The sequence below is a fragment of the Mycteria americana genome, chromosome 1 (assembly GCF_035582795.1).
Source record: "Mycteria americana isolate JAX WOST 10 ecotype Jacksonville Zoo and Gardens chromosome 1, USCA_MyAme_1.0, whole genome shotgun sequence".
Taxonomy (NCBI): Eukaryota; Metazoa; Chordata; class Aves; order Ciconiiformes; family Ciconiidae; genus Mycteria; species Mycteria americana.
Window position 1 is genome coordinate 45,616,232 of NC_134365.1, and position 22,197 is coordinate 45,638,428.

Genomic DNA, 22,197 nt, shown 5'->3' on the forward strand with positions numbered 1-22,197 from the left:
AGAAACCACAGTGTGGACACCGAGGTCAGAGAAGGAAGAGGAGGAGGAGGTGGTCCAGGCACCGGAGCAGATATCCACACTGCAGGAAGAGGAGCAGATATCCACACTGCAGCCCATGGAGGACCCCATGCCACCGCAGAGGAAAGTATGAGGAAGAAGGAGCAGCGGAGAGGAGCTGTTATGGAGTGACCCCAGCCCCCATTCCCCATTCCCCTGCACCACTCGGGGTGGGGGGGATGGAGGAGCTGGGCATGAAGGGGTGAAGCTGAGCCTGGGAAAAAGTGTGGGGGTGTGTGGGAGGTGTTATTTTAATTTTTTGTTTTTGTTTCTCAACATCCAAATCTATTTTAATTGGCAATAAATTAAACTAATTTTCCCCAAGTCGAGTCTGTTTTGCCCATGTGGTGACCAGTATGTGATCTCCCCGTCTTTATCTTGGCCTGTGAGCTTTCCCATTCTATTTTCTCCCCCTGTCCTGTTGAAGAGGGGGAGTGAGGAAGCAGCCGGGCGGGTGTCTGGCTGCTGGCCCAGGTCAGCCCACAACAACAATGAATTAAACCTCTCAGTGGGCCACAGAGAGAGGAATGCCTAGTTTAAGGGTCCTGGGTGTTTCACTCCAGCGGATCTGCTCAGTAAAGCTGTCTAGTAACATCTAGTTTCTGTGAACCCAGGCAAGATTTTTTTTCATATAAAACTCTACATCATGATATTGATGTACTGATTTTAAAGTTGTTTCCTCTCCCAGGATGCAACAGCTAAGCATCTGTAAATTGGCATGCCGTAGTTGAAAACAGAGCTAACTACATAGCACTGCATCCATTTCCAGCGCATATATGAAAATTAAAATTAAAAGGGTATGGAAGAACTTAGATATCATCTCAGCATTGTTCCTTGCAAATCCCTTGCTAACGCTGCTGTAACTCCTCATTCCCAATTTCCATTTTGCAATTTTCAGTCTCTTGAATGAGTGGAATCAATGCATTGGGCCTGTGTCAGTCCACATGCCATGGAAAAGTGTTGGAGTGCTTGCAAAGCTACGCTGGGACACCGATGCTGTGCACGTAACAGCATTACCATGAGTGTGCAGCCACATTCTTGAGGACCAGGACACCACGCTGTTGCTAAGACATACATTTGCCAGTGATACATCTCCCCAGTTGCAGCGCATTGCCGCTATCTCTTTCTACCTTAGGATTTAACACACTTGGCACAGCTGGCCAGGCAGCAGATCTGCCAGCTAATTGCCTGTCATGAGGTCTAGAGCAGAGGCAGAAATGTTGAGCTGCACAGTAAGATTTGCTGGCCCTGTGGCAGGGAAACGGAAGATGAGGGCCAAAAGATCAGTATCATGCTCAAAATATAGGGCTGTACAGTCACTGGCAGTGAGAATAAACTGAAATTGTTTTTCTGTTGGCAAGTTTATTTGTTAATGAAGTAACTCCTGAAGACTTTGAACTATGGAGTTTGGGTAAAAGCGTGAGAAAGGAAACCTCCTGACAATTTTTTTTTCCTTCCATGGACAAAAATAAGACATCTATGTGCCAAGAGGGTCTGACACTTGAGAGTGTCAGGTGATCACATAAAATGGGTTTGTAGCTTCAAGAGGTAGATCACTATTTGGTAAATCCCTGAATCCTATGAAGGCTGAAAAAGAGCTGAAGGAGTTGAGCTGAAAGCTCAGGGAGCTTTCATAGCAACCTGAGAAAGGCTGGAGGTTTGTAATTACGTTTAGGCTTCTGACTTTTTGTTCCTATGTGTAGTAGTTCTGGATTATTTTTTCCTCTCAATCTCAGAAATGTTCCCAGGATAGAAAAAAAATTACTTCTGTTTCAGTTTACCTGAAAATAAAGGCATTTGGCTTAAATTTAAGGAAAAAAACATGCTCTGCTTATTCACATGAACAAACTTGTGAAAGCAAGCAGGATTTAATCTTTGACAGGAAAAAAAAAAGTATCCAGAAAGCATAGGAAGTACAGTTTCATTGTGATTTGGGAGAAAAATAAATACACTTATATTTTAAGGTATCTGTATATTAGCAAAGCTTTCTCTCTCTCTCCTCCCCTTACTGTAACCCTTCCAAAACACCTTATGAAAGAGGGTAAAGAATTAAGATTGCTGACGAATGAAAAGCAGTTTTATAAGATGCTGCATAACAGCCAAATTTGATAAAATATAAGCAAATTGCTGTTCTCCTACAGAAATACTGTAGAAAATGTCTATATATATGTTCTATATCTTGTCTAAAGCTGTAAGATATAAAAAATATTGATGTTAAAAATTTACACACATTATGCTATGCAATGAATAAAAACATCGACCCAAACAAAACAGCCTGAATCACATATGCTTGAATTTAAAAAACCCTGCATTTTCAAAGTAATTACTCTAAAACTTGTGACTAGCTCTATGAAGAATTACTGAAGGTATGTATCCCTTCAGACAGAACAAATATGACTTTTCCATGGAATAGTAGTGGAATAGCTGATGGTGCAATAACAAAATGCATTGGTTTTGCACTTGATTAAAATTGAATAATTGGTTTTGTTTGCAGTTATATTCAGTGAAGTATGTTTTCATTTATTATATAGAGCAATTTTGTTTTAAAAACCCACAGACTTAAGTTCCGCTGTTTCAAATGAAGAAAAGCCAGTGTGTTTAATACCTGCCACCATTTTCTTTTGTATTTTGCTGTATACATTTTTACTGTGGACCTTAAAGAGCTTTAAAACAAGGAGTATTGATACTGCCCTTTTGCAGAAGCTCAAGGTCATGCAACCACTGCAACTGGATCTGCATACAAAGCGTCCTGTCTTTGTTCTGACCATTAGCTTGCACTGTTTCCAGCCATCGAATAATGGCATTGAGATATCAAAGTATGATAGACTGTTCTGTCTAAATGACTCCATATCCATCAGTAATACCCATCCAGGCATATTAGAACGCATGTACACTTTAAGAGTACATCTACAGAAATTGCTTCTTATCAAGAAACAGTGTTTTCCAAGTATACAGCAATTTTAGTGGTTGCTTAAAGACTAATCTATAAAAAAACCCCATATATATATATAGATACAGTCACGATTTGAGATATCTTGCATGAAAGACACCAAACCTAGCAGTTAAGTGCCTCTTATTATCCCACTAAACAATACGTAAGAGAAGGGAATGAACTGCAATAGCATATTACTATTGTATATAATATCAATTTCTTCACTCCGCTTCTGTCGTGTAAACAATTTATAATAATGAGAAATAGAAAACAGAAAGTTTATGTGGGAATAAAGGCAAATTGAGGCCTCTAATGAAGACTGTGGAGGTGTAAACTTCACAAAGCAACAGTATGCAAATTAGATTTTTTCATTTGTGGGAAACTGCCAACAAAATTGTACCTTGAAAATCATCATAATATCTGAGTTCTCAATTTTGAATATATTGCAGTTTCTTCTTGAGTTTTGGTTAAATTGCAAGCTTTGCAGTGTATTTCTATTAAGCAAAATGATATACCATACACACTTTATACTTAAAAACCTGCTTACATTTGTTATTAATAACATTAAGAGATGTTACTCAGGCTTAATAAAGCCTTTTTAAATATTTTAGCATATATGTCTCATGAACAATCTATTCCATGTTTTCTGTACAGTTTTAGCATCTCAAACTCTGCTTCTAGATGAGTACTTCTGGAAATATATTTTAGGTCTGACATTAAGAGCCAGAAAAGCCAAATCAAATGTATTGTGCCTTTTTTGACTAAATAACTGAGTTTTATAATTAATTATAACTGTATAATTAATGCCATGTAATTAAAATGCTGAACCAGTGCAATATATACTGACTGAAAATTTTATGCTTCTGAGAGCATCCTCCACAGCTACCCCTTTTACAAAAGGCAGAAATACAAAGTTGTGCAATTCACAGTAATTACAAGAAACCAGAAAACATTTCAGAATAATGTAGCCCAATAATTGAAAAGTTACCATGCATTCAAACAGTTTCAGCTGTAGATTTGACAGCCTTAATGCCAGTTATTAAAACTATGGTTTACACAGGTAATTGCAGGTTTGAAATTCAATGGAATAAAAAAAATGATTTAATTAATTTTCTTTCTCATATATTACAAAGTGCATTAAGTTGTTCCTTTAGCAATTTTTTCCTAATTAGCATAAGAACAATCCGTCATAATATAAAAGTGTACTTGTGAAAAAGTCTAAGGAGCCGGGTTTTCTTCAGTAACGAATAGCTACATAAACAGTTTCCAGTCATCAGGAAACTAGAGGATTTAGGAATGAATAAAACACTTTGCAATTATTCATCAAGTTTTGGATGACTCTTTTCAGTTATAGTATTTCTCTAAACTGAAGCTGGGTCTGCTTTTGCAATTGTTATAGTGCCCCAGGAAGAGCTCGTGCCAAGAGAAGTACTTGTACAGCAGAACTGCCTTCCCTTCCTACCCTCCCCACAAGATGCTGGGGGAAAGGGTGAGTGCAGATTTCCACTCTTGGCTCTTGCTGAAGGCTGGTGCATTTGGATGACATGCATGTGTTGGTAGGGATTATATTCTATCTCTGAACAGGATTCTTTTGTATCTAACAGGACTTTCAATCATTATTAATTATACATTCAAAAATCTGGTAAAACTGAAAAGAAATTTGAGGAATTCAAGTATAAAAAGTCATCTTCATAAGATAAACTTTTGTTGAGAATTATTTGGAAGTCTGAAACAGAACAAATACTGTATCTCCTTGTTAAGAGTCTTCAGAGTTAAGAATTTCGTTGTTTGCACCTATTTATAAAGTGAGAATCTGAAATTAGGCCTCGTGACCACTTCACAATGACTTTGGGTATAAGTAAATAATAATGGCAAGAGCTTGTTTCACACCCTTTGTGACTGAACTGTGTTATTTTTTTTCCCCTGGGAGGAAATAAACAGTAGTTTTAAACATGAAAGTTTTTATTTTTAGTGCATTTACACTAAAAGTGAAATGTAGAACGGGGACTCACTTTTTTATTAAAGACTATTTAAGAATTCTTTTTAGTTCATGGAGAGATTTCAGAAGGAAATATTAAAGCCTAGTCTTTCAACTGAATTGCAAGATTTTTCACTGTTATCTACACAGGAATTACATTTTTTTCCAAGTTTCAGCTCTGAGAATGGTCTTTAATGTCTAGGCTAAACTATTTGCCTAACCTACTGCTTAAGTTAAGAGAAAAAGACCCCTCAGTGACAATCCATCCAATCCACCTTAAGAGGGGATGATTCTTCAAATGGTATACCTTGTTTTCTTCACTGAAAGCAGCTGCATCATAGCTTAATTGAACACAAGGTTTTCAGAAGGCTACAGTTTGGTGACCCAACCTTATATTACTATCTTCCATGGTACTATTTGCAGACTGAAATACTAAAATTGTCTTGGAGAAGTTAAAGTCATGTTGAAAATCTGGAAGAGATTGCAGATTAATCATACATTATGGATTGAGGAAGCTTTTTTCCTCTGCATAGAAGCAAGTCTGAAACTGGAATCGAACAGTACAAATCATAGCCAAGAATTTATAATATTGGTCCATTCAAGGAATGTATTCAGAAATCCATAACGATTCAGATAGTCAGATGCAGTATCTTCTAAGAATGCAGTGTAAAAAATTTCTCTGTGTTCCCTGATGAGCACAAGCTTTCCAGAAAAAGGATTGTTTTAAGATGTTGAATTTTTTTCCCAGATAGGGAGGACGAATTAACTTCTTGCCAATATTAAATCACAGTATTTTTTCTCTTATCTATTAGTTATTTTAACTATATTGTGCTTGTACTTTGATTATTTGTTATATCTTAAAAGAACTTAAGGTGATGGAAATGTTTATTCAGAATTCCTTCTGCCAGTTCCCCTATAAACATGATAATCTTCAGCTGAAAAATAATTATTAAACACATTACATGATAAAAAATAGCTTCTATATAATGCAGAGCCACAGTCTTTTCTCAGTGGTACATCCCAAATTCTCATTAATGTTTCCCCATTAATGTATAAGAGTTCAATTTTGGCCCAATGAATTGCCATTATCTGAATAGTTTTAGTAAAAAAAGATAAATGACCTATTATACTACAAGTGAATAATTTGCTTCTTTTGTTAACAAAATAGATTTCTTCTCCTGCCTTTCATAAGCAATAGTAACTCCTCCCTTCTTCTATTTTAAGTCATGGGATATATTTGTTTAAGCAAGAAAAATGAAATTACCTTCCTTCCAAATTTAGTATTACACATCTTTATATCAAAAGCCAATTTAGAACAAGGTTAAGTAGAATAAATATAGCCTCTCATTGCTGTCCTCATTTGGCTATTGCTGTTCTACTGATTTCAACTGACAGGAGCATTGAGCTGGGTGAGAAGCAAGGTAAACACAGAAGGAACTGTGAATATACATCATTGTCTTTATTTAGCTGTACCATCAAACCATATAGAAAAAAATGTCAGTAATTCAGTAATTTTGATAGGCTGAGACCTCACTTGTAGTACAATATTCATTGACCCTAAAATATATAATGTAAAGTAACCTTGAGATGCACAAGCTTTTGTGGGCAACAAAATATCAAATTCACATAAGGAGGCTTCGCATTTAAATTACGCAAAAATCCAAGATATTTTGAACATACATTAGGGCAGGATATGGTCCTTTGAATGTTATTCTCAATGCTCGTACCAGCAGCAACCGTCATCTGAAAAAGGGGGCAACAGAGATTCTGCTGAATGGAACAGAATTTTGTACAGTGCTACAGTATATTTAAATTACACCATGCTAACAAGATGAATGTTATTATCATTCAAGCAAGCTGATCTAAGAGAACAAAAATGTGGCTCAACTGAAATTCACACAAAAAAATTGAAAGTATTGTTACATCTCCTGGCTCATGAGGTGCTGAGAACAACCAAATAGTAAGTCACTTCGGTGTTGTGTACTGTGTTCATAGAAGTGAACTCTGAAGCACTGTCAAACAGTCAGATAACGATGGAGAAATAAACATAGCTCCATGGCTAACTTTAATCTGAGGTCTCTACATAAAGCAAGAGGTTTACCTGTTTGTGAGGTTTGGAGAAAGTAGGACCTTCTCCCCCAGATTAAAACGTTTTATGGAAAGACATCAAAAGAAGTAAACCCATTAAATTATTAGGTCGAATTTACGTATTGAATTGATAATTTTTTCATGCTATCTCAGACTTCTCTGTTGCACCAGTCATAAGAGTGGAAAAAAGCTATGTGCAGTTAAAAATCTGGAAGTCCCTTCAGCTATCTGAAGAATATATTTTAGCACTGAGTGCTATTTTTCCTCCTTTTTCCTGACTTTTCCATTTATTTTTGCAGAGCCAAACATATAACATTCTTCTTTAGAAAGACCCCCAACTAGTAGGCAATCTGACCAGATGACATTTCTTCAGATATCAACATTTACTTCAGAGAAAATTAACAGCAGAAGTTTTCAAAAAGTTCTAGAAGTACTTTTTAAACCTCTGGTTCAATCTATTCTGACTGCTGTTTAAAAAAAAAAAACAGTTCTAGACTAAACCTCTAAATTTCTTTCCATTGTTGTGAGCATATGTAACAATACATACAATGTTCATGCTAATTATAGTTGAGCTTCATCATGTCTCAAAGTAAATATTGACCTAAACTTTATTTCTGTGACTATTTACCAACTCAATTCAGTAAACCTGGTATTCAGAACTGACAAAAAGACAGTATTTTTAGATTCAAGTATTTTTAATAGCACAATATAACATTTGGAAAATACAACATACTGCAAGATGTGTTTTCTAATAACTTTACTATTATAATTTATGAGGGAGTTAAGCCTGACCGTATATTATGACTTACTTTTGCAGTAAACAAAAATGTGCAAATTATCAATATATTTAATAATAGCCACAGGCATGTATCCATGTTCATGTATCTACAAACCACATATTGCCAATGAACATCACATTGTGATTTGTAACAGTTTTTAAATATTTGAAATAGTTTTAAACTTTCAATGTTTTAAAGGAGAATTATGCTATTAGTGGTAACAAAAAGAGTAAATCTCGAATTTTAAGCAAAACTCTCCATGTATGCTGGCAAGTTCTTAACTCGCTTGTGTCAGATTTCCCTTCTTTAGATTTACACCCTTAAATATTTGAAAACATTTTTATAATGCTTTTTAATTGTTTTTTTAAAGCAGATTTCACTTCATACAAAGCAGCTACTTTTGAAAGAACGTTTCCATGCAATGCAACTTCATGGTCAATTCATGTGTCATGTTTAGATGGATCTTTACCACCACTGTTGCTCCAGAATTTTATAAGGAAAACACAGCCCACATTATGTCAGCATGACACTGTTTTAAATAAACAATATCTCAGCACAAGAAAACATACACATTATAAACTTTATCCATTCGTTATTTCAGTCTCACACATCTTTATTTAACAATGGTTTAATGCTTACTAAATTTAATCTCAATGTTTATACATATACAACTACTAAAAAACGGTTGAAACAAATGCACCTGGATTAATGTGTAAATAGTTACACATTTTTGCACATTTTTTAATTTACATACATCTCATATATGATGTTTTCTGATAATTTTGCATTTTTGTGTGAAAAGGTAGATCTACTGTATACTTTTGACTGCTGCATCTGAGCTCTGTTAACTAAATAATCTTTGCTGTCCATCACTGTTAACACCAATAATCTCTGAGTAACTTTAGCCTAATTTTTCAAATTATCTTGTAAACAGTTTCCCCCCTCTTTCCTCTTATAAAACTGTGATTAAAGGTTTATTGATGAAAGGTTTATTGATGAAACGACCAGTGTTCAATTCTAGCAGCTGATAGGTTTAAGGTCCAGTATTTTGACTCTTCAGGCCTACTATGGGAACCTTTACATAACTGGAACGAGTGATCCCTGACATTTCAATGCCGTAAGGCTATTTCCTTATAGCTATGGTAATTTCCTATCCAACTGGACTCATAGTACCTAAAATGTCAAGTGTAAGAGAAGAGAAATGAAAGAAAAATATTCAATAAAAAGTATAAAATTTGTGCATTAATTCTGAAATTGTTTCTCTTCAAACTATGCATGTTAAGGCAAATACATCATATTGTCATGAAGATTTTACTGGCAATCATTTGAGATACAAAATCCATGAATGAGTTATGCAGTGTAAGTAATGCAGCAATTCCAATCTCATGCACATTGATAAAATATTTATTCAATTCAGGAATGCATCTAATATTATAGCATCTACTTAGTACTTTGTACCCTAGTAACTATAACCTATTAGAATTAATATTCATGAAACTTTCTCTTACAGTTTGGTCTTCCTCCTTGAGAAAATGCATAAGCATTAAAATTTATCAGAGAAAATAGGGTCAACAGGGAGACAAAATTCTGAAAATGAAGCTCTAGAACCTGCATATATTCTTGCTTGGGATGAGCACTTCAGCTACTATTTGCTGTGAACCACATGCACAGGGACAGATTCTCAAGCTGTATCCTAAATGATGGACCCAGAAATGTTTCCAGGCTCCTTCTCCTCTCTCTTTTGGGTTTCCACATAGAAAAGCCTTGTGTGAGGCTGCGGCACATCTGAAAACGTTTGCAGAAAATGCATCACCTATGAAAAGTCCTCTAGGTACATACACAGCCAAACTACACCTCCTGGAGTTTCCAAGACTGTATCAGACAATAATCACGAATAACGGCCCACATATGCACCAAACTGGCCTGCATTTCACAACTAGATGGAAATAATGACAAAGGATATATAAGACAATTTCAAGCTTCTGTGGAAGCACTAAAATTAAAGTTTTAGCTAATTCTGTAAATTAACCTACAAGAAATAGCTGAAAATTCATGAAGTCTAACATTGATATTCCTGAGCTTACACCATGTAGCTGCATTTTTTTAACTGGTTAGTTACATCGGGCTTTCAAGTGATCTTGCTGTTCAGGTCACATAAAACAAGACATATTTTCCTAAATACCAACATCGTTATAATCCAAACCTTCTTAGTGAGTCCCCAGTTAAAGCTCTGGTAAAGCAGGAACTCCTGCTCTCAGTTATGATGAGAGCAGTACAGCACTAATTTCAAGGCCATGTCCAAAATAAGGACATGGAATAAAAAATAGTCAGGTTTTATAATCAGTGGTAACTAAAGCTGCTGACAAATTCAAAGATATTCACCGAATAAATGTAATTTGTTGATAGATTGAAGAAACCAGTGCAGAATCTTCCCCAATTCTTTGAGTTCTATAATGTAGGTATCTGACAGGTGGAACCTACTTACTAGAAAAATAATGATAATCCTGCTCTCAGAAATAAAAAATTCTCCCTCAGAGCAATATTTGGTGTTTCTTGACAAGAATTTTGTGGTGATCAGTCTTATATCACTCACCACAGTCCAAAATGCTATTTAGGTGTTTTAGTCTATTGAAAATTTTATTTATTCGCATTAATTAGTGAAATTAGGCAATGTCAGAAAAGAACTGTTTCTTCCCTTATGTGTCATCGCTTTGTGGGGAGCGAACTGAGGTCATGCTTGGCAAGCCATCTGAACAATCATTAAGGTAAAAAGCCCAAAAGGACTAGATCCGTTACCTACTTTCTAAAGCCAGTCCTTAGAAAGTATTCTATTTGTTACTTTAGTTGCTGGAGAAAAAAACAAGACAAAACCAAAAAGAACACTTCCACAATACACAGGTACAATATTTCAAGGAGTTTGTTTTTCATAGTGAAATTCACTGCCTATTCTCTCTACTTAGGCTAGGAAAGTGGCTTCAGCCAAGCCTATCCTGAAGTGAAGCCTGTTCCATGTAATATCCCATGCATCTCACATGATTACTTCAACAACCAGTACCTTCAACTCAAGTTGAAATCAGTTTAATCTTTATTTTACTGATACAGACACAAGCACAAATGTACACTAATGCAGAATCCATTGGTTTGGTTTTTTGATTTTTTTTTTTAAGTGTGGGCTGGACTAGAAGTAATGCTACAAAACAAATATCCCCTGTTAAAACTGAAGACCATAAGGTCATCATGGCATATCATGGTACATTTCACCATAGATACGGCAGATATATGTGATATCTTTGATAGTATGAGTCTATTCTACTAACTTTGAGACGTCATCATGTGAATTCACAGTAACAAAATATATTCTCAGATGCCATTCATATTGCCTGTTCTAAAGAGAAAGAGAAGTGTGATATCCAGATGTTGGCAAAGAGTACTTTAATAATCTCAAAGGTTTAATAATCTCTTCTCAAATGGAAGACCATTTCAAAACTTGACTGGACAGGACCCTGGGACTCCTGATCTAGTTATAAAGTTAGCCATGCATGGACTAGACAACCTCCAGATATCACTTCCAACCTAAGTTATGCTATGATTCTATTATTTTTCAATACTAAATGTTATTTGATGTTACAGCACATAGGGTTTTCATGCCAGATTTGGTACCTATAAATTGAGAAAGAGAGCTCCTACAGTAGAAGGGACCAAAGGATGAAGGATGTGAAGATTAACCACCTTACCCAGTCTATCCCTAGACAATCTGGACAGAATTTTAATCCTGACAATAGTTCTAGTGACAGCTCTGCGCTTGCCTGAAGTTTCAAGTGAAGGAAAGGTTTGAAGCTCTTGGGGCTTGCTCTGGATAAATTAAGTCTGTGACAACCAACAAGTGATTTCAGGTCTCACCTCATTGCCAACATCATTACGAGTGAACGACATGTCATTCCTCTTCTGCAGCCACCTCAGAGACCCCCTGTCAGGCTTTAAGTCTTAAAACTGTCTGTAAAGGCTGGCTTGGAAAGCAGTGCAGCAATGAAGACAAGTCTTGCAGGCCCTGTGAAGACCAAACTTGCCGGTCATATGCAGCATGCTTTTGGGTAAGGGTTGACTGCAGCCTCTGGGACACGTTAGAGCCCAATAGTTTGAGACTCACCAGGAAAGCTGAATGCCACCAGGTGGCTCAGACTCACAGCCCACTTGCAAGGTAGACTTTTGGGTGGAAAAGAAGTTGGAAGGCAGACCGTGCCATACTTAGATCTGTTGAGGAGGATGCTCCTTCAGTGTAACAGACACATAACTAGGGAGGACAAAAAATGTAAAGGATACATTTGAATCTCTCCTGACTACTCAAGCGGAGGACTTAACTGACTAAAGAAGTTGGTGTTTATTTTGGAAAATGAGCCCAGCAGGCTGATGCATTGCAGCTCTGCTCTTCTGGAAATTACATATTAGCATTGGTATCTCAAATTGAAAAAAAGTAATATAACTGTAATTAGTATTTAAATCTCAGTAAAACACACTTCTGGGTATACAGCAAAACCAGAGTTTGTCCCTAACACTGCAACTCAGCCTGTAGCATGCAAGTTCTCAGTAAAATCTGTGAAATCCCACCACTGTTTCTTCCATGAAAAAGTACAGTTATCCCTGAAAAATGAGTTTGACCTCTTAATATATCATCTAAATTAAACAAAAAAAAAAGGTCACTGTAATTTCTTTTAACATTTGTGCTAGAAAACAATGTTAGATATTTTCTTCAAAAAAATCCAACAAACCCATCCACAATAACCTTTTCACTAAATCTAGTGCTTTATATTGCCCCATCTTACTATCAGCTGCCCTTAGTATATCAAAGTTGTCTTTCTGAGGGGCCTCTTATCTGAAGCTGTCAGATGGTTCTGTGCAGAAAGCGATCTTTTATTGTTGAACCAAAATATACATTATTTATTTTTCTAAATAAAATGCTGAAAAATGCCCCATCTAAAAAAATTATTTCATATATGATCCTTGTTCTTTAATTATACTTTCTCAGTTAACTATTCAGTTACATGTAATGACATTGTAAATATGGGAAGTAAATGAATGGTCCTAAATTATCAACTTAGTACTTTTAACACAACAGAGTTGGAAGTGTCCATACTCTGAAGTTAAGCAAATCAAAAGGAGGCTCATTTGTATGACCAGAATTGGTATGTCTGCGCATGTGTGTGTACATATAAATATACAATAATTTTGCATATATAAGATGCAATATATACAAAGACATATCTAAGGATGTTTAGCCTGGAAAAGAGAAGGCTCTTGGGGGAACCTTATTGTGGCCTTTCAATACTTAAAGGGCGCTTATAAGATAAATGGGGATAGACTTTTTAGTAGGGCCTGTAGCAATAGGACAAGGGGTAATGGATTTAAACTAAAAGAGGTTAGATTCAGACTACATATAAGGAAGAAATTTTTTACAATGAGGGTGGTGAGGCACTGGAACAGGTTGCCCAGAGAGGTGGTAGATGCCCCATCCTTGGAAACATTCCAGGTCAGGCTGGATGGGGCTCTGAGCAACCTGATCTGGTTGAGGATGTCCCTGCTCATTGCAGGGGGGTGGGACTAGATGACCTGTAAAGGTCCCTTCCAATCCAAACCATTCTATGATTCTAAGATTTGATATATATTGTACATATACACACACACCTGTATCCGCCCACATATCTATGTACACACATTATACATAAATTAATAATTATTATATGCTTGATGATGATAGCCTGCAGAAAAAAAGTAAAAAGAAGTAAAAAACTCCGCCTTCTACAACCATCTATATCAATAGGAGCTCTCTGGTATGTACATTGACCTGTACACACTTGACTTTGTACATGGGAGTGTTCCCACTGAGCTACAGAGAACTTGTTATCACTGCAGCGTTAAATCTACATGTAAAAATTTGCAGATCTAGCCCTTAAAACCTAATATGTAGAAAGACAGACCTTGCAGTCTGTATAGTAGTCTTCCCACAGTACTGTTACATGATGATACAAGGTAAGGTATTACCACATTATTACACATCATTACACATCATTAAGTGAGCATTTTAAAGAGATAATAAGATTCATATTTAATTGTTTACCTGTATCACAGTGACTAAACTGTCTAATTATTCTTTGATTAATCATTTTAAAAATCTTTCGAGATGTGAATGCAGAAAATCACCATAGTTAAAATAAGCTCTTATATTTACACTATAAAATATTGATTTAAATGTATTGAACTTAGGAGAAATTTATTACAGCAAATAAAGATTCGGAACAGTGATCACAGAAGCAGAGTTTGAGTTCATATAGCCATTAAAATATCTCAAGATCATGCCTCTGTGTTGTACCAAGGCACAGAAATAACTCAGGCATATATTCCATCATTAAAAATTTAGTTAATAAAAAGAGTCTAGAAAGGAACTGTCTGCATAGTTCTTAGTCAAAAATGAAAAATATTTCCTTGCCTAATTTTCAGAATTTCCTTCGCATAAAGTCTTTTCAAACTACAAGATTTTTTTTTTATTACAAGTGTAGAAAACAAAGGACATGCTCATTTGATATCATGTAAAAATATGAAACTCTATGAACACGCTGGAATGTTATGCTAATTGGTTTTCAAAGTAGGTCTGTGGAAATCAAGCTGACTACGCTTTTACTCTGTCTAATGAAGCACAAAGTCTGATATTTACGTTCCAGGTCCCGTTCCAAGTCATTTTATCGATGACTAGTATTGGGAAGGAAGGGAGGAAGGGAGGAAGGGAGGAAGGGAGGAAGGGAGGAAGGAAGGAAGGAAGGAAGGAAGGAAGGAAGGAAGGAAGGAAGGAAGGAAGGAAGGAAGGAAACAGCGCAAAGAAAACGAAAGAGAAAAATAAAAGAAAAAAATAAACCACTAACCAAATACACCTACAGTGTTTTCCTGCACTCCCTGAAATCCTGCTCGTCTAATCACCCTGCTGCCAGACCTGTCCCCAGCCTACAGTAATAATCTCTCTTGTCACCGAAGCCCAGGCTGTGGGGAAGGAAGATGCAGCGGTTCACACGTGTCTGCATACTGCCCTGCAATAAGACGCACATAGTTTAGGAAGGTGTGTTAAGAACGATGCTAAACTGTGCACATGGTCCCAGGAGATCAGACCTCTGACAGATCCAGGTTAGACAGAGCTCGAGCACACCTGAGGAGCCTACACAGGTTTCAGAAACCTCACGGATCTTCTGGGAGAGAGAAATGTCAAAAACAGGACATGGGTCACAGGGACTATCAGAGCTTTGTCAAAGGCAAAATGAAGCCAAAATTCTGAAAACACGTTCAAAATACAATGAATCATACTTGCTTTAATTTGAGAATTTTGCTTCCTGTAGTCTCATTCTTACTGTATGACTACAGCAGACAGCAAAGCCAAAAGCATGCCTAAATCGTTTTCAACAACAGCATACAACTTTGCCCCACAAAAGTCAGGTGAAGCCTATTCAAAATCTGTTCCTGTTCCAATCCTCAGATTTCTACGTAGGGAAAAAAATAGGACAGTGAATCATGGTTTCATTTTGTAGTAATAAATATTTCCCTCATTTCCCTAAATGCATGTGCCAGCATGTCACGTTTCCTGCAAACAGAGGGACAATTTGTCCTCTGATCTCCTGGAAGCAGGATGAGGCAGAAGAAAACGTACCCTTGGGTGAGCGCAGAATGCAGCACCTTCTTGCGCTCCTGAGAGATATCCTGCTCCGCCTGGGCTATGGAGGACTCTGGGACACGGCTGTTCTGTATGAGTGTGAGCAAACAAAAAGGAGCAACTGGTACGACCTCCCCATGCGCATTAGGGAGGCCCAGAAGAGTATGCCTCAACTCTCGATTAATGTGTGCAAGGAGAAGGTAAGATGGTAAGGGATAAAGCACAGAAGCCTTCATTCAGGCTTGTGATCATGTCAACCTCCTCTGCTCATTTTTCATGTCCTTATCAGGGTACTTTAGGCTGCAGACAGATAGGATTCAGGTTCACAACAGTGTTTTTACATCATTTATTATGTGTATATTTTCAGGGAGAATATAGCATAAAGGCTAAATTAAGCTCCTTTTTTTTTGGTAATTTTCCAGTAACAACACAGCTAAAAATAAATCCTACAGCGTGAATGTGTGTAATAATGATGAAAAGCTTGAAAGACAGCCTTGAGGAATTTTGCAACTAAGCATTCCCACTAGGTAAGAGGTGAATGTCTTTTTCCCTGAAGAAGCCAATCAGTGCTTGTACTTTTGATTTAAGCACCATGTTATCTGCCTTCATGACTAGATAAGTGTTCTTATGATGGGAAAACCATGAAAAAATTCTCACCACTATAAATTCTCGAACATCAACATTGAGGGCAAGCTAATTGCATCTTAAAAGAAGAGATCTGTGTTTTGCTATTTCTGGCTTGCATATTTACTTAGGAAAGTACAAGTTAGGGTACTCTTCAAAGGCACTTAACATACGTTTATCATTTAACTGTACATACATATACATAAAAGAATTTGTGCTGTGCCTAATCAGTTGAAATACCCTCACTAAGCCAAACCATCAGAATATAGACTATTTTGACCAACTGCAAACTGATCCTTCAAAAACAGTCTTCAAGATAAGTTTATCTGCAAATTGTAATCATAGATAGCTAAGCTTCAGTAATGGTTTATCCTTCGTATCCTTCATATTAAAAAAAGAGCTATAACAGTATAACAATACAACTTGTGTTAATTTAAAGTTGCCTAAATCTGTCTGGGAACTTCCTACTGTACCCCCTCTGCAAGTTACTGCCTGCTTTGTCACATGTGAGCTTATACTGTCTATGCTATGTTGGTTTATGAACCCCCAATATGCCAGACTTCAAATGTAGACCAATGATGACTCCTAGGAAAAATAGGAGAAGGCATATGAGGTAACAAGGAGAAGTTCTCTCTTCAGACAGTGGAGTGGAAAACTACTGTTTTACTCCTCTTACAAAGGAAGGGGGACATAATATCTTCTCTGAACTTAGTGCCATGGTGCAGGATGAAAAAGAAATGACTTGACACCGTCCTTCCCCTGCGGCCAGGGAGGCCAGTCATGAAGGACTGACCATACCCCCACCCCACTGCTGTGTTCAGTGCAGCTGTGTCAAGAGACCTGCACAAACCTAGAGCGAGTTAGTGGGGAAAACTGCTTCAGCCGCTACAGGGACAAACCGAGACTGAGGTTGACTTTGACTCTGCAGCCTCCATCCCAGACTCTGCAACACAGCTCAGGGATGGGGGATACAGGAAAGGCCACATTTAACACTTCTTGGATGGTTCATTACATTTTAAGTATGAAGGATGTGAATGCACAGTAAAATCTAATAACCTTGCACAAATTGAGTGTGTAACTGAAAGTTGTCTTGGTATAGCTTTGAAAGGTACAGTTACCAGCCTCTCAACAAGCTTCTATCTTAGATATCATCACATCATCAGTAATTTCTACGTAGATAAACATTTTTGAACATTATTGAGAAAATACTATATGAAAAGGATTTTAAATAACATATACTTTCTTCCCTCTCCCCACCTTTGATTTAAATACATTTTGGAAAGGTATCCACAACAAAGAAAGTGCTTCTTTTCATTTATGATGATTTCCCCTTTGACATTTGGCTACATAGTGATTAAGAGAATTTATTTCTGCTCTATCTTTCTTTGGAGAATAGAAAAATCTATAGAGTTAAAACTATAGAGTTGGAGAAAGTTAAAGAGGAAAATAAAAAGTACATAAAACACTCTCTCTCTTGCCTGATGATGCAAGAGGAAGGAGATTTTTTGAGTAAAGCTCTGCCAGTTCTAATTCCAGCAACAATAGATCTGCTAAGATTATTGGTGTAAATCCTAGACCTCACAGAAAGAATTTCATATTCTATTTTTATACAAGTTAAGTACCACTTTTATAACTATAACCTCATTCTACAAGCCCAGTAAATACGGCTTACACTGTTGCACACTCATAGTCCGTCCCCTCAGAGAAAAACATGTACAGATACATAGATATCTGCAGTCTGCAAAGTGTTTTGGTAGAAGTGTTCTTAGTTTGGTGGTTGGTTTGAAATGTTTATCCTTCTAGAGAAGACATTGCTGAAAAAATACAGCTTGCTCTTGAAGATACAAGTGGGACAGGCATATGATAGTGGGACAGTGCTAATTCCTGGGGGATTTAATGGTACTCTGCTGGGCCAGGTTCCAAGCAACCTGGCTCTCTCCCTTCCTGTCTCACTGATGACCGTACAACATTCTGCAGGTCCTGAATAGGTCAGGGCCATCACATGCATTCCTGCTGTCTCACACCAATTATTATTAAAATAAGTAATTTATATTATAACTTGCCACCATGTTTGCTAGGCACTGAGAAAATATAGCTCTGAGAATTCTTCTTCTTTGAAAAAAGGCAGAAGGGAACGTTTCATGTGTGTACAAACAATGTATGCTTGGGACACACGTACATTGGTTGGATGCACTTCGCTGTTTTTGCTTTATTTGCTTTTTCTGGTGCCTAAGAGGCCTAAGTCACAGACTTCAGCAGCAGTATTTTTCTTTGCATTTAAAGACACCCCCCCAATCCTTTGAGACACCAAAAGACATCCAAATACCAAACAAATACACAGCAGCGCAGTGATACATTCATGATTTACACACAGTTTCAGGAACTGAGGCTGCTTATGATGCTGCCAAGCAGCAGCAAAGACAAATTAACAAGACTTCGGTCTTTTGCTCTGTTCATAACCCTTTGGGCAACAGCCAGATGTCAGAAATCAGTTCAGCTTCACATTAATGTCATTTGAAAAAGCCAAGAGCAGTGGCAGATGCGGGCAGTGAAACTACACCTCGGAAAGACAGCCCAAAGGTGGAGGATATCAGTGGAGAGGAGGTGGAGGCACTTCCACTGAAAATAACAAAGAAGCTGTGAGTGAGGAAGAGGCAAAACAGAAGCCTCTTTTTTACTATCTCCTGAAAGAATCTGAAAAGTAGTATATTATATCTATGTGATTGAAAACAAAAGATTATTTGCATTAGCCCTCAGATATAGTTTCATCTCTTGTCTTGCACCAGGGCAGGGAAATAAAGTGTTCATCCACAGAGTCCAAGGAGTTAAAAAACCCTACACCATCAAAATAAAAACAAAATTCATCTGACCTCGTCAGGATCTATTTTAGGATGAAATGCACATAAAACTGGTTATTCATCTCCATTAACTATAGCTCAAATGTAGATTTCTACATTTGATAACTTGGCTAGGTAGGAGAGGGAGATTACCCAGTCTTTCCATAAAAGCTTTCATGAAAAGCATTATTAAGAAGCGCACATTCAAAAATGAAATGAAATTCTAATTGTAAAGCAAAGAACTGAAACAATTTTGATTTAAATTAAATATGAAACTTTGCAGGTGAAGACCAGCAGACTGAGGATTGTGTGTCTTTATGTATTAAAACAACATGTTTATTCACCAAAGGTTTTTAAAACTCTTTTTCAACTGTCATTTTTGACGCTGGTTTATAACTCAACACCGCACTGACTGAAAGCCCAAATCTAAAATGCTCCAAGAAAAAAATAAGCTTTGGGAACTTTAAGTAGTTTATTTTCTCCACATGTAATATTCTCTTCAGCTGCTTGAAGCGTAAATCAGACCAAATTTCCTAACAGAATATTTTGGAAGAGCTAGGTCTTTTTAATGGAAATTAACTGCAACTGATGTTGAAAATAATGACAAAGGTGCTTAAAGAGCTGTCGTGGTTTAGCTTCAGCAGGAAACCGAGCCCCACCCAGCCGCTCACTCACTTCCCCCCAGTGGGATGGGGGAGAGAATCAGAAGAGTAAAACTAAGAAAACTCGTGGGTTGAGATAAGAACAGTTTAATAATTGGGAAAAGGAAAAAAAAAAGTAATAAAAAGGAAAACAACAAAAGACAGAGGGAGAGAGAGGAACAAAACCCGGGGGTGGGGGGGGGAAACAAACAAGTGATGCAACCGCTCACCACCCACCGACCAACACCCAGCCAGTCCCCGAGCAGCAGTCGCCACTCCCTGGCCAACTCCCCCCAGTTTATATACTGAGCGTGACCTCATATGGTATGGAATAGCCCTTTGGCCAGTTTGGATCAACTGTCCTGGCTGTGCCCCCTCCCAGTTTCTTGTGCGCCCAGCAAAGCATGGGAAGCTGAAAAGTCCTTGACCAGTGTAAACACCACTTAGCAAAAACTAAAACATCCGTGTGTTATCAACATTATTCTCATCCTAAATCCAAAACACAGCACTATACCAGCTACTAGGAAGAAAATTAACCCTATCCCAGCCGAAACCAGGACAAGTGCGTGTATGCCAGGAGACTGGAGGAAAGTGAGCAAGACAGCCGGGCACGTCCCCGAGCCCAGTTTCCTTTGCTATGCTGCTACTGGTCCCTGATGCTGCAGCAGTGACTAAGGAGGGGTCCAGGGAAGAAAAGGTTTCCTGATACCTATGATCTTGCTTCGCTGCATACAGCTAGTCTACCTAGCTAAGCACCAGGATTTTAAAATATAACAATAATTATCATGCCCATATAAAACTGAGACTATAGCACAAACTTCAAACACTAAATTCAAGAGCACACGCTTCACTGACTACAATGAAAAGAATATACTAAAAAGAGTAAAACATTACCCTGGCAACACTTACTCAGCCAAAGAATTAGCATCGAAGCATCACTGGATAAATATTGGCTATATTTTTTCTCAGACTCACCCACACAGCAACATGAAAGACTGCAGATCCAGACAAAACCTATCTTTTAAAATACATCATACCTGCAGATACAGACAAATGCGTATATAAAAAATACAGAGTCTAGTTTGCAAAACAGAGGTATTTTGTTGATTAGTGTAAAAATCCAAATTTAAACCATGAGGGTCTGACAACACTAATAACATTTTGCAATTTTAATAAAAAATAAAATTTGTTTAACATTATTTTGGGGCTAGAAAAAAGAAATACAGCTTTCCAATATTTCTTTTCAAAAAATCAAAATTTTACATCATATTGTCCCTGAAAAGTTGGCAACTGTAACAACCTAGTAAATTATCATATGATTTTATCTATGTTATGTGTACTTCAAATATTATTTTTATAAGCTAAAAAGTGTTCATAAAACATAGCTAGAAAGGGAAAAGAAAAATATGAACTAATAGCCCCCAGGAGAAGAACCCCCATAAAACACAGAGCCAGCCATCACAATGTAATGAAGATTTTAACTTTGTTAATAGGGCAAGTCTTCTAACAGTTGGGAAAGGGCAGATCAAAATACCCTGATCAGTTAAAAGACCAGTCCTACAGAGAAGAAATGGAGAGAGCACAGATTGATAAAGAGCAACTACGATCCAGAATCTGTACTAAGAAAGCTGAAATTGAATTATTTGCACATCTCATCTAAATTTAATGTAATTCAGAGTACGTGAAGTTAAAAGATCAAGATTCCTGACCTGTGAGTGAGAAAGGCAGGTACCTTCAAAGGTGATTCTTAACATCTGAGTGAATTGCCTAAAGTTAGATGGTTTGAATATAGCACAGTCCTCCCTCTTAGCCAAAAAGGCCAGCGTTGCTTCCTAAAGAATGCCAAGCATAGACGAGGCATTTTGCTATTTAATTCCATTTTTCTTGGCCAAACACAATTCTTTGCTTTGAAAAGCTGTGTCCTCACCATTGCTGCATCATCACTGCTCACAGGCAAGCACGGGAAAGGAAAATTTTAGCAGGTGCCAAATACACGGGATTTTCTGGTTGGTGCTGAAGATTACCACATTTCTGTCAGACGGAAGCTGAGCTGAGTTCCCATTTCAAGCAAAATACAAACGAGTTGCTAACTATTTGTAAAGGATGCATGCAGAGACCAAGAGAATGTCTACACAATCAGACTACTGAGGAATGGTGACAGCAATATTTTCTATAAAAAATAAAACACACTGTATTCCTTACAGTGTTATGGGTTTTAACTGTAGCAAACTTACTGCATCTTGGGAACGCTCAAAAAACCCCTAATTTCACTTAATATTAAATCCTTCCTCTAAGATGTTCTGTACTTCAGTTGCAAATGGAGTTAAAAGGCTAACTTTAATGTAATCTGCAATATCACAATTCCACATAAAACATAAAAGGAAATATGTCTCATAGGTATTAAGGTACTGCAGAAAGCATTATAATTGCAAATATGCAGATGACAGTAAATTTACCAAAAGAGGCACTGCACATCGACGGCCTGCTTTTGGCCTGTGGAAGATGCAAAGTAATTTGATTTAGTAGAACTTGAAATGATTCAAATAACTTTTTTTTTTTTTCACTGCGGTCTGA

At 37.2% G+C, this 22,197-nt stretch overlaps 1 protein-coding gene across 1 annotated transcript in view; it reads right to left on the reverse strand.

The window, feature by feature from the left end:
• PPFIA2 (PPFI scaffold protein A2) overlaps window positions 1-22,197 on the reverse strand; it is a 358,129-nt gene that overhangs the window by 163,929 nt on the left and 172,003 nt on the right. Inside the window, exon 3 of the mRNA XM_075496320.1 lies at window positions 6,648-6,710. Within this exon, the coding sequence (XP_075352435.1) occupies window positions 6,648-6,710 (63 nt within the window). The remainder of the gene's footprint in view (window positions 1-6,647; window positions 6,711-22,197) is intronic.